Consider the following 12,056-nt stretch of genomic DNA (forward strand, 5'->3'; position numbering starts at 1 on the left):
CAGAATCCTTTCTTTAGAGAGTATATATGAATAAAGCAAGTATTCAGATCACCTATTGGACGTAGGGTTGGGAGAACTTCTGTTGTCAGTATAGGAAAGAAATCCAGCCAAGGAGGCAAGCACTGGTTTCCCTATCCAGGAAAAAAGAGAAAACCAGGCAGTAGTTCTAAGAGATGTTTTCTGTGTTCCCTCTTTCCTTTCGTTGCCCTTTTCTGTTTGGTTTCCATGGGAATCTGGGGTAAATCTGGTGAGTGTTGGGCATATCAGTTGCTCGTCCACTTGTTTCCTTGTGGCATGGAGAGAAGGGGGTGGATATAGAAAGGAGAAAAGTAAGTGTGAGGATTAAGCAGCTTTTTAAGGTTCATAGTAAATTCTAGAGAAACCTAATAATTTTTTACAAGACATTTCGAAAAAAAAAAAAAACAAGGGAAGAGCTCATTTGAAGGTCATCAAGTCAGGATCTGTTACTCTATGCACATTTCCAAATGTCTTTTCCCCCCCTCTCTGCTGGGCATCAAGTTCATATTCTGAGCTCATGCCATTCTACTAGCAGTTTTATCCTATCATTTGTTTCTTTTCCAGGGAGAGTCAAAGAAGACCTCAAATTCTGGAGAAAAATGACCTTTCAAGGAATACAAAGTATACTTCCTGCCGCATGTTTTTTGTCTTACTAACTCCTGATGACTGAAACATATGGTCCTGGGCCTGCAGAAAGTCCATTGATTATCAGACTCCTCATCATGCACCAACTGTTCAGACTGGTCTTAGGACAAAAAGATCTTTCACGAGCCGGGGACCTCTTCTCCTTAGATGACTCCGAGATTGAAGACAGCCTGACAGAAGCTTTGGAGCAAATTAAAATAATTAGCTCATCTTCAGTAAGTAAACCAGTTTTCAAACCAGACACCCGAAATGACTTATTCCAGAGCTGAATGACTGTACATATGTTGGGGGAAAGGATTTTTGCATGGGGAAAGAGGAAGGACCACTTAATACTGGTTCCTTTTAACCCAGCTCTGTTGTTTAGTTTGGCATCTAAGAAATAACACAAGGGCAATCATTGACTTAGGAGGGCAGTGAGGCTGCTCCCGCCCACTCCTGGAGACCAGAACTCTGGAAATTTCAGACCAGAGTGGAATTATCACAAAAGGCTTATCTAAGGGCTGTTTTTCTATCCTTGAAATGACACGGAGAGGAGAGGGAGCAAATCCTGGGAAAAGCAGATGGGCCAGGCTATACAACAGCATCAGTAAACAAAGCAGGGTGTGTGGAGGAGGGTGAATAATGCAAGAAGGCAGGGTGACACCTCCTGACATACAGGTAATAGGAGACAAGGATCACTCTGTTGCCAGAAGTGACAGTTGCCCAGGGCTTGATAACACTGATTCTATGTATTTCTGTATAATCGCCATTAAAAAAAAAATCTCTCATTTTACTCCTTTTTCTATACCCACCCATTTAATTCAACTCACCCATCATTAGCCCCCAGTGTGATCAGACAAATTTAAAATCCCCATCAACGCTCCCATTCCTTTGTTTCTCCTCAATGTCAAGATTATATATTCTGAAAGCACTTGCCAAAGTGGGTGGATGAGCATGCCCAGTGTGGTTTGCTTTTGCCCTTCTTCATTGTGCTCGGACCCTACATGACATTAGTCCCATTTCAAAGGCCAACTCTCCTGGGCATCTCTTGCGTCCTCCCAGCTCAATAGCGTTTGCTAACACTTGGCACCAACAGCCCGCCGGGCAGAGGAAAGAGATGGGACTTGAACCATAAAATACTGAATTACCAAGTGTGTGCACATTTCACAGATCACAGCTTTCTTCCATGTTTTAATGAAGAGGTGTTTAAAAGGCATACCAGCAACCAGCGCAGCTTCCTCCCCAAGACAGTCAGCCTGCTCACTTATTGGCTGCCATGAACACACCATGCCCCCCGTGTGGCCAATGAAGTCATTGCCCAAACACTCTTTTCGCAGCTAATGTCTTTGACAGCAATTATGTGTCCACATTTTTTTTTCCCCAGAATGTTAATCAGCTTAGTCTGACTCAAAACACAAAGTATTCCTGGTACATTTCCACTTTCCGGGCAGGATCTGTGTGCTATTTCCAGCAGCCCCATCCTTCACACTCTTGTGGAAACGAATTGGCTGAATATGCCACTGATTTTCATCTTACCTAATAGAAAAAAAAAAAAAAAATATATATATATATATATATATATAAGCTCCCTGAAGCCTATTTCCACTAGAGGTCACTACTGTCAGTGATTTCTTTAGTTTTCTTCATCAATTGCTTATTTTAACAGATGTCAAATTCAGAATTTTAGGACCGGTAAGTTTTGTTATATATCCCCACTCTTAAACCATTCAGGCAGGCAGCTCCCTTGTCCCCAGGAGCACTGTCTGTCCTTTAAGGCCTCCGATCGGTGTCCCACCAGACCAGCAGGGCTGGAGAGCTAGTAGTTCTCCTGTGGTCTTCACCTGCTAACTTCAGTCATCTCTCACTTCTTCCATTTCTCCACCTGTAACAGGGGCATGAGCAGATGGGTGGCAGAATAAAAAGAATTCGTTTTTAGAGGGATTAGGCAGATCAGTCCATTTTTCTGTTTGTTACTCAATCCTAGTTATAAGTATGTCTCAGGATGGAATTCCTTCTGCCGCTCCATTCCTTTTAAAGCCAGTTCAAGTTTCATTATTCCTGAAATGGCTTCTAGTGATTCTAGTTCTTAGTGATTACTTCTTCCTAAAAATACATAGTTGTCCTTTGGCATTACACTCTGTTCTTATAGAAAGTCATCCATTCATATGACCTCCTCCAGGGCAACTTCTACACTAGGGAATCCCAGATCTGTGTTTTCAGCCTTGGATCTCTCCCTCGGCCTCAAGCCCGTACCTCAAGCCTCAAGTTGATATCCATGATCTCAAAACTGAATCTGTCTGAATCGGAAGTTATCATCTCTCTTCCAGCTGTAATATCACTTTCTTAGATCTCCAGGTTTGCAACCTGGAGTCACTCTTGACTTTTTCTCACTCACTCTCTCACTTCTCTCACTCTCTGTTGTTCTGTGGACACTGCCTGAGAAATGCCTCTTCACCGGCTCCTTCTTTTCCCTTCCTGCTGCCATCCCCCTGGCTCAGGCCATCAAAACAGTTTTGATCTTCTTGCCTTTGGTCTTACTGTTCTCTGAGTCAATGTACTAACAGTTACCTGACTAAACTTCCCAAAGATTTTATTGCATGTACCCCATTGTTCAAAACCTTTCCATGAAGCTTCAATGCCCATGACATTCAAATGACCAAGGCCAGTGATTAGTCCACTGCACGGCCATGTCTACTCTATGGCTCACTTCCCTGTTATCTGTATCCCATCTTTCCCTTATTAGGGCTTTCCTAATGACCCTGGATCTCAGTAATCAATTCTACTTCTCAATTACCCTGGATCTCAGTAATCAATTCTACTTCTCAATTCCTCTTTACAAACAAAGAACTGGAAGGGATCTTCTAAATCATCATTTCCAACTTCTTTCCAGCACAGAAATCCCTCCTTTAGGATTCCTGACAAACAGGTGACCTCTCTTTCTACTCTTGCAATGATGAGAACATAGTAAGTTTCTGATATTTTTTTTTCCTGCTCCTCAATTTTCCTTTTATAAATTTCCCCTTGCCATTTCATGAAGCCTCGATGGACCCTTCAGTCAGTTTTCTACCTTGTCCTTGCCAGGAGAGCAGAGAGGGAAAAAGTGGGGGCACCTGACTATGCCAATCAGAGCTTCTTTCCTGGTAGTTCTAGAAAAAAGGCAGCAGAGGGTTGTCATGGCGATGGTGCTCCAAAGAGATAGTCCTTTGTTACGGTTAGGTTATCCCAACGTTTTCTGTTGCTTATCACCAATCCTAACCTACAAAGAGACCATTGCTGCACTGTCAGAATTTTAAAATTGTTAGTGTGCTCCTCCTTTCAGCCAGATGAAATCTTACTCTTTGTATTTTCTATACATTGTTCTTTGGTCTGTTCATTGCCCCAACGATCAAAAGAGGGTAACTCTATTCCTATAAGAACTTTAAACATATGAAAATAGGTATCAGGGATCGCCTCTAGCTTCTCTCTTCTCAGCTACACATCCTCAGGGTCCTAGTGGCTGCATGACAAAGAAGGAGCCTATGGCAGAGAAAGGTTACACTACCTCACTTTTCCAGACTTAGGTCTGGAAGCTCAATTTTGTCAGTACATGACAAATGCTATCCTCGTGATGCTATCCAAATGCAAGACTGAGTGCTGGTTTATCTATTTACAATGCAAATTATAATTCAAGTCAGTCAGAATTTGTGTGCTTCCCTCTGGTCCTCACCAAGTCTATTTACCCAGTCTTTCTCTAGACAATGGATACTATCATTGATTAGGTTTCCTCCTCTATTAAAATCACATCCAGCCCTATCTCCCTATATTTAATTCACCTGTAGTCGTGCGTGTACAGATAGCATGCTAGGTTAGCCCAGTAGCTGGCTAATCCCACTCATGCCAGTGGATTTTTTTTCACTTAATCCTCAAACGGCAATCTTGTTTCCATATTCTTGGAGGACGTCCCATTGTAGCTCCCAAGTACTGCCTACACTCTCAACATTCTGGTTTCTTTCCCCTGGAATCTTCCTAATTCATTATTGTAATTTATCAAGGCCAAGTACTGAAACCAGCTGCTTGGAACAATTGCTGATAATAGTCAGATACTCTGTTTCTAAAATTCCTTTTCGACAGTAACATCACAGAATTGGTCACATTTATCCTGCCGTGTACCAGAACCCTCAGTTTGAATCAAGACCTGTAATTAGAGAACTTGAAAAATAAATTGTATGTGTATCGTGTCACATTTTAAACCAGTGTAATAATATTCTTGTCTTCAGGCCCTCATTCCAGGATATTCATACCTTTTAAAAATTGTGATTCTGTCCAATATATTAGTTCTCATTCCCATCTTTGTAGAATCTGAAAATTTAGCAAGCAAGTCTTCAATCCTTTTCCCGAAGTCACTCCCACAATCACTGAACCTTCCTAGATTCCATTCTACAGTCCATGCCCTCTTTTCAACTAGTTAGTCCAAAACACTGCTGGGAGATAGTTTGTCCTTATGCTTTGCTTTGAAAATGCGACTGCTCACTCAAAATTCTCTCCAAGTTCCCCAAAGTGCCTTTAAGTTTTGTCTTTTCATGTCAAGTCCTTTCTGGACTACTTGCATCTCCTACCCATTTCTTCTACTACCTTGGCTCTGCTCCCAGACTACTTCATCCCTATCTGCTCATTCTCTTTTCCCACTCCTTCCCCACCACGTTCCCTTTGCCTAACCCATACACCCACCTCCGGTTCTCTTTACTGTTTTTTAAAAACCAATAAAAAATGGTAGGCATACACCAATTGCCCAGTTTTAAAAATTAGAATTGAAATCACCTGAATGTTTCTCTCTGCTTCAAATCTCCTCCCTTTCCTCCCTGAGTAGCCAATATCCTGACTATGGTATTTATCCATGAATGTTTTATTTCTTTGCTACACATGCATATCTCAAACATTATTTGTAGCATTGTAGTCCATGTTTTTAAATTTTATATAAATGGTATCATAAGTTTCAATATAATGTTTCTGAGGTTTATGAGGGTACAGGTATTCCCAATTCATTTCTTTTTTGAGGGATGGGAGTGTTCCACTCAATGACCATGCCTCAAGTTTGGTTATCCATTCTTCTTTTGATGGCCATTTACTACTTAAACAGTGTTATAGTGACCAAACATCCTTATAATCAGCGTTTTCGGCAAATGTGCTAGTATTTCTAGCAAAGACAACTAGGAGTGAAACAACGTTTTTGGGGTTTTATATACTTCCGGTTTCTGATATGCCACCAAATTTCTCTCCGCTATAGTTCTACCTACTTACACTCCCATCAGCCATGCTTGAGGCTCCCAGTGGCTTTACATCTTCACTAATGCTTGCTGTTATCAGATTTTTTAAGTTTTTGTCAATTTAAGTGAACCATATCTAATTGTTCTTTAAATTTGCACTCCCTTCATGATTGGGAAGGGCAACAGATCATTCTTTCGTGTTTATTTGCTATTTGTCATTTGGGCTTCCTCTTCAGTATAGTACCTGTTTATACAATTTAAGTTTTTTTTCTTTCCATTTTTCCATTGAGGTTTTTAAAAAGACTTTTCTTATTAATCTGAAGGAGGTTTTCTATATTCTTGTACAGACCCTGTCATGTATGCATGTTGCATGTCTCCTATTCCTAATGTAGCTTGTCTTATACCTTTTACTGTAATAAGTCCTGGTATCTGGTAGGACAAATATCCCCAAGCTTCTTTAAAATATTAGTTTCTCAATTTTGATGAATGATTCTGTCACTATCTTTATAGAAATTTTACTATATCTATGAATTTATTTGAAGAAAATTAACATCTTTATGTTACTGTCTTCTTATCTGTAGTTATTATATATCTATATATTTACTTAGATTTTCTTAAATATCTTTCAATAAAGTTTATGATTTTTTTCTTAAAGATCTTAAAAGTCTTATAAGTCCTTCTCCCCTTTTTTATTTTATTTATACAGAATTAGCCAACATATAGTACATCATTAGTTTCAGAGGCAGTGTTCAATAATTCATCAGTTGCATATAACACCTAAGTCCTTTTAAAAATATATAAGTATTTTAGATTTTTTTTTGCTGAGATTATAAATGCATCCTTTAGAAAATTATTTTCCAATTATGTTTTTCAGATGATTAAAACAGAAATGATACTTGCATCATGATCATATATCCAGTAAACTTACTCAACGCTCTTATTAGTCCTAATGTCTTGTTTTTCCGCACTTATTCAGCAATACTTGTTAGGCACTTACTATATGCCAGATACTGTACCAGATGCTGGGGATACAAGAGTAAGAAAAATAGAGAAATCTCTGTTCCCTTTTATTCCTGTTTTTCTAGGAATTGATTGATTTTTATCAACTGCTTTTTCTGCTCTTTTGAAGTAATCCTATTTTCCCTTTTAATCTTGTTAATGTGGTGCATTATAATAATCAATTTTTAAAATATAAAACCATCATAACATTCTGGGATAAAGTGAAGTTTGACATTAATTTTAGTACATTTCCTGATTTGGTTTGATATTTTTAAAGAAGCTTTGGAACCATGAGATTGGCCTACAATTGTCCTTTCTTCCACTGTATTTCCTTGGCTATGGTATCAAGTTATATGTACTTGGTCATAAAATGAGCTGGGAAAAGTTTCCACATTTCTGTTATCTATAAGACTTTTATAAGATTGTGGCAATCTATTCCTTAATTTCATAGAAAACTATAAAACCCTCTTGGCACCATGCAGGGTTTTTTTGGGGGGGGGTGGTGCTGGTCAATTTTTAAATTACTGATTTCATTTCTTTGAAGAAAATTGGGGGGGCTTGCTTTAGTCACTTTTGGTAAAATATCTTTTCTAGGAAATTGTATATTTTATCCCAGTTTTCAAATGTATTGGCATAAAACTTTTTTTAATTTTTTTGTGTGTTCTGCTGTATCTGTATTTAAGTTCTCTTTTTCACTGATTTTTTTCATTAATATATTCAGAGCTTTGTCTTTTTAAAAAGCTTTTAGTTTATTAATCATTTGTATAGGGTCTTTTATTCTATCTCATTAATTGCTTTTTAAATGTTCACTTGTTTTCCTCTTTGATCTTTTTCTGGTAGTTTTCTATTCTTTTTCTAATCCCCTCAGTTCTATGATTAGCTTATTGTTTATTGTCATTGTTGTTTGTTTTACTTTCTTATTTTCTGGTATAAGCATTTGAGACCCTAAATTTCTTGCTAAGTACCACTTAATATCATCCCACAAGTTTTTGAGATATAGTATTTTCATTACGAATTCTAAATTCATATTTTGATTGTGATTTCCTCTTTGACTCATAATAACTTAGAAGTTTGTGCTTTAATTTCCTGAAGAATTTTTGTAATCTTTTTGCTGTTAAGTTAAAATTTAGCTGCATTGTAGTTGGACAACATGAATGGCATGATACTGCTTGTTTAGGAGTGGTCCAGACTTGCTTTGTAGCACAGTTTGTGCCTAATCTGTGTAACTAATAATGTAGCACTTACTATGTTCTAGGAATTCTCCTAAGAGCTTATCACATGTTAATATATTTAGTCCTTTCAATAAATTTCAGAGATAAGTGTATAATATTATCTCCATTTTATAGGCAAGGAAACTGCAGCACAGAGAGGTTAATAATCTAACTTGTCCAAGAGTATATAGCTAGTGAGTAACTGCGCCAAGAATCAAGCCCAGGGAATTTGGATTCGGAAACCTCTAAGCCACCGCACTGTCCTGACTCTTTAGATGTACTATTTGTGTCTGAGAGGAATGTGTATTCTCGAATTAGTGAGTATAAGGTATTAAGTAAGTTGATGAAAGAACTCTTTTTGATTGTATTGTCTATGTTCTCTATATTCTCAATAAATTTGTGTTTGCTTAGACAGCCAAACGCTAAGGGAGGTGTTTGAAAATTTCCCACTATAATTTTGGGTTTGTTGATTTCTCCTTGTAATTTTGTCAAGAATCCTTTATAAATTTGGGAGCTTTTTTTAAAAATTGAAGTATAATTAACATACAGTGTTACATTAGGTTCAGTGTACAACATATTGATTCAATAATTTTGTACATTACTCAGTGCTCCCTACAGTAAGTGAAGTCACCATTTGTCAGCATACAAAGTTATTACAATACTGTAACTACATTCCCTATGTTGCACTTTTCATCTCTGTGACATTTATTTTATAACTGGAAGTTTGTACCTCTTAAATCCTCTTATTTTACCCATCCTCCCACCCAGCTCCTCTCTAGCAACGACCCGTTCTCAATACTTAAGATTGGTTTTTTGTTTGTTTGTGTTCATTTGTTTAGTTTTTTAGATTTTACGTGAGTGAAATCATATGGTATTTGTCTTTCTCTGGTTTATTTCACTTAATCCATCCATGTTGTCTCAAATGGCAAGATCTCATTCTTCTTTATTGCTGAGTAGTATTCCTCCGTGTGTGTGTGTGTGCGTGTGTGTGTGTGTGTGTGTGTGTGTGTGTATTATGTATTAGTAAGTTTAGGATTGTGATTTATTCCTTGCAGAACTTTTCCTCTTATTATGTACTGTGCAACTTTATTCTGATAAGTTTTGCCTATTTTCTCTTTTTCTATCCTTTTATTTTTTACCTTCTCATGTCCTTATGACTTAAATATAATTTGTAAGCACCATATAAGTAAATTTTTTAAATAATTCAAATTGAAAATCTGTCTTTTATTGGTAAATTTACTTAATTTACATTTATCGTGATAAATTATATATTTGGATATATTTCTCCATTTTATAGTTCCTGATTTTCTGAATTTCTCTTTATCTTCTTTTCTGCATTTTTTTAATTGAGTGAAACTTTATCCTTTCATTTTCTACCTCTATTGGCTCTGTTGGTTTGAAAGTTACATTCTATTTCTATTTTTTTTAGTAGTTACCTTTAAAATTTTAGCAAGGGCACCTGGGTGGCTCAGTTGGTTAAGCGACTGCCTTCGGCTCAGGTCATGATCCTGGAGGTCCGGGATCGAGTCCCACATCGGGCTCCCTGCTCAGCAGGGAGTCTGCTTCTCCCTCTGACCCTCTTCCCTCTCGTGCTCTCTCTCTCTCATTCTCTCTCTCAAATAAATAAATAAAATCTTTAAAAAAATAAATAAAATAAAATTTTAGCAAATATAGTCGCCATGTATTATCAATTCCAAGACAGTTTTCACCTATTTATAACTCTGAAGCAAGTATATATTTTATAATTGGTTACAATCTTACAATCCCTGTTGGCCAGGTATTAAGCAGAATAAAGTTGCCAATGCTTACATGTGCATAAATTTTCCGTAGCTTTTCATATTAACATTCCGACTGAATTAGGTACATTATTGTTACTACCAGCACTGGGTTAAATGTCCACTTAGAATGCTTCCAAAGCTTCTAGACTATAATGTGGTACTGAAACAAACACTTATTGGGTATGCAGGGAGGCATAGAAGGAAGCACTAGAGTATAAATTTTATATTAGTGAACAAAATATTCATCATTGCAGGAACGATAGGAATTCCATGTTTTCTTGCATAATAATAACCGGGAGCTTTATAGAACCTAAAAAAGGATGTACTTTTTTTTGTTACTGAGATATTTGTAAAATATTTTCTATTATACCACAATAAGTAATGCAATTGAAAGCAGGAAAAACAGGCAATTCTCTTGGAAGACATGAAAGAAATTTCAAAGAAATAAGAGGCTAGCCAGAACTATCAATTTATGTCTTGCATAGAATTCTCTTTAAGACCTGATATAACCCACAATTTAATTGGCAGTCTTCTCTCTTTCTTCATAATGGAAGATCTTATAATTGACACCATCTTACATTTGATGGATTACGATGATGTCTAAAGTTACATTAGGTTTCTCTTCTCCTATTGGCATCAGGACCTTGGAATACTTTCATGCCCCTCTTATATATTAGTGTTAAGCAGCTCTTTTTATTTCACCTTAATACCCTTGAAACTATTCTTTAAAATTACTGATGTTTAAAAAAATTCACCCAATGTTTGTTTCAAGCACCTAATATTTCCCCATTTTTTCCTTACTATTCTTTTTTCCCCATTGTCTTCCTCTCTTTTTTTTTCTGCATCCAAGTTTCCACTTTCTGAAGTATGCATATTAAATATCCCTTCAGCGAAGATCTACTAGTGATAAACCCTCTCAATGTTTGTCTTTTCCGAAAAGTTCCTTGTTTGCCCTTAACTTTGAATGATGGTTACCTGGGCATGGATTTCTAGTTGGGTCATCTTTTTATTTCTCAGTAACTCCTACCATTGCTGTTATAAAATCCTCTGCCAGTTTGTCATTCTTTATGCCTAATCTACTTTTCTATGCTTTAATATTTTCTCTGTCTTTGGTGTATTCTATGGTTTCACCATTATGTGTCCAGATGTGGTTTTATTTGTATATCCTTACTCAGTTCTCATTGCATTTTGTGAGTTTGAGGTTCATGTTTTTGTCATTTTTGGAAATTAAAAAAAATCTTATATCAAATACTCCTTTCCATCTCATTTTTCCTTCTGGAAATTCTACTCACTCATTTATGCATTCCACAAGTATTTTTGAGTACCTATTATCTTCTAGACATTGGGAATATAATCATAAACAAAGCAGACAAAAACCACTACCTTCACATCCTTCATATTCTCTGAATTTATCCTCCATGCCTTTTGACCTCTTGTATTTTCCATCTCTATGAGATACATTATGTTTTCATTTCCTCAGCTCTATATTCCGATCCACTGAGTCTTCTTTTCAGCTGGATCTGATCCACTATTTCATTCATTCACTGAGTTTTTCATTTCTAGAAGTTTCATTTGTTTCTTTTTAATATCTTTCTGTTCCTCTTAAAAAAGACTTGGTTTTTGTTTATAAGAAGAATTTTCCTTGATACATTGAATCATTTTGAACATCTAAGTGCATAATTTGAGGTCAGTAATTCCATTATCTGGTTTTTGACTGTCTAATATGCCCCAAGTTGTACATGCTGACATGTGCTCATATTGTCTTGGTTCCAATGTTTTATAAGTTTGGATTTTTGATTTTGGTTTAAATAGAATTTTATTCATGTGAGTACTGGATGGTTTTACCTGAGTGTTCACCCCTCAAAGTAGTTTTATGTTTGTTTCTGCGGGGAGCCCCAGTGACGATATCAGCTCTGGGATCATTGGTTCTGCTGGTGGGGGTGTTAGTGCCTCCACCTTGGAGATTCTTAGAAAGATAGAATAAGTAAGGTATGTATACATGCGTGCTCTTGAAAGCACAAAAAATGATACATATATAAATATATCATTAGTATGGATGCCATGTAGAATGTGACAGTAAGAGGAGAGTAAATATGTGGTCTTTTTGTGCTGTACATTATGAAGTGGTTGTGAAATGAATGTATAAAAAATTGTACACATAAGGAAATATTTGTAACTCACTG

General features: G+C 36.7%; 1 protein-coding gene across 1 annotated transcript in view; it reads left to right on the top strand.

Moving 5' to 3' along the window:
• Positions 1–725: 725 nt before the first annotated feature.
• The window catches only part of VEPH1 (ventricular zone expressed PH domain containing 1), a 221,148-nt gene continuing 209,817 nt past the window's right edge, over positions 726–12,056 (top strand). The window contains exon 1 of the mRNA XM_028103177.2: positions 726–878. Coding sequence (XP_027958978.1) covers positions 741–878 — 138 coding nt within the window. The 5' untranslated portion in view covers positions 726–740. The remainder of the gene's footprint in view (positions 879–12,056) is intronic.

The sequence above is a fragment of the Eumetopias jubatus genome, unplaced genomic scaffold, assembly GCF_037043125.1.
Source record: "Eumetopias jubatus isolate StellerSeaLion01/CBP00866 unplaced genomic scaffold, mEumJub1_p1.0 scaffold_1, whole genome shotgun sequence".
Lineage (NCBI taxonomy): Eukaryota > Metazoa > Chordata > Mammalia > Carnivora > Otariidae > Eumetopias > Eumetopias jubatus.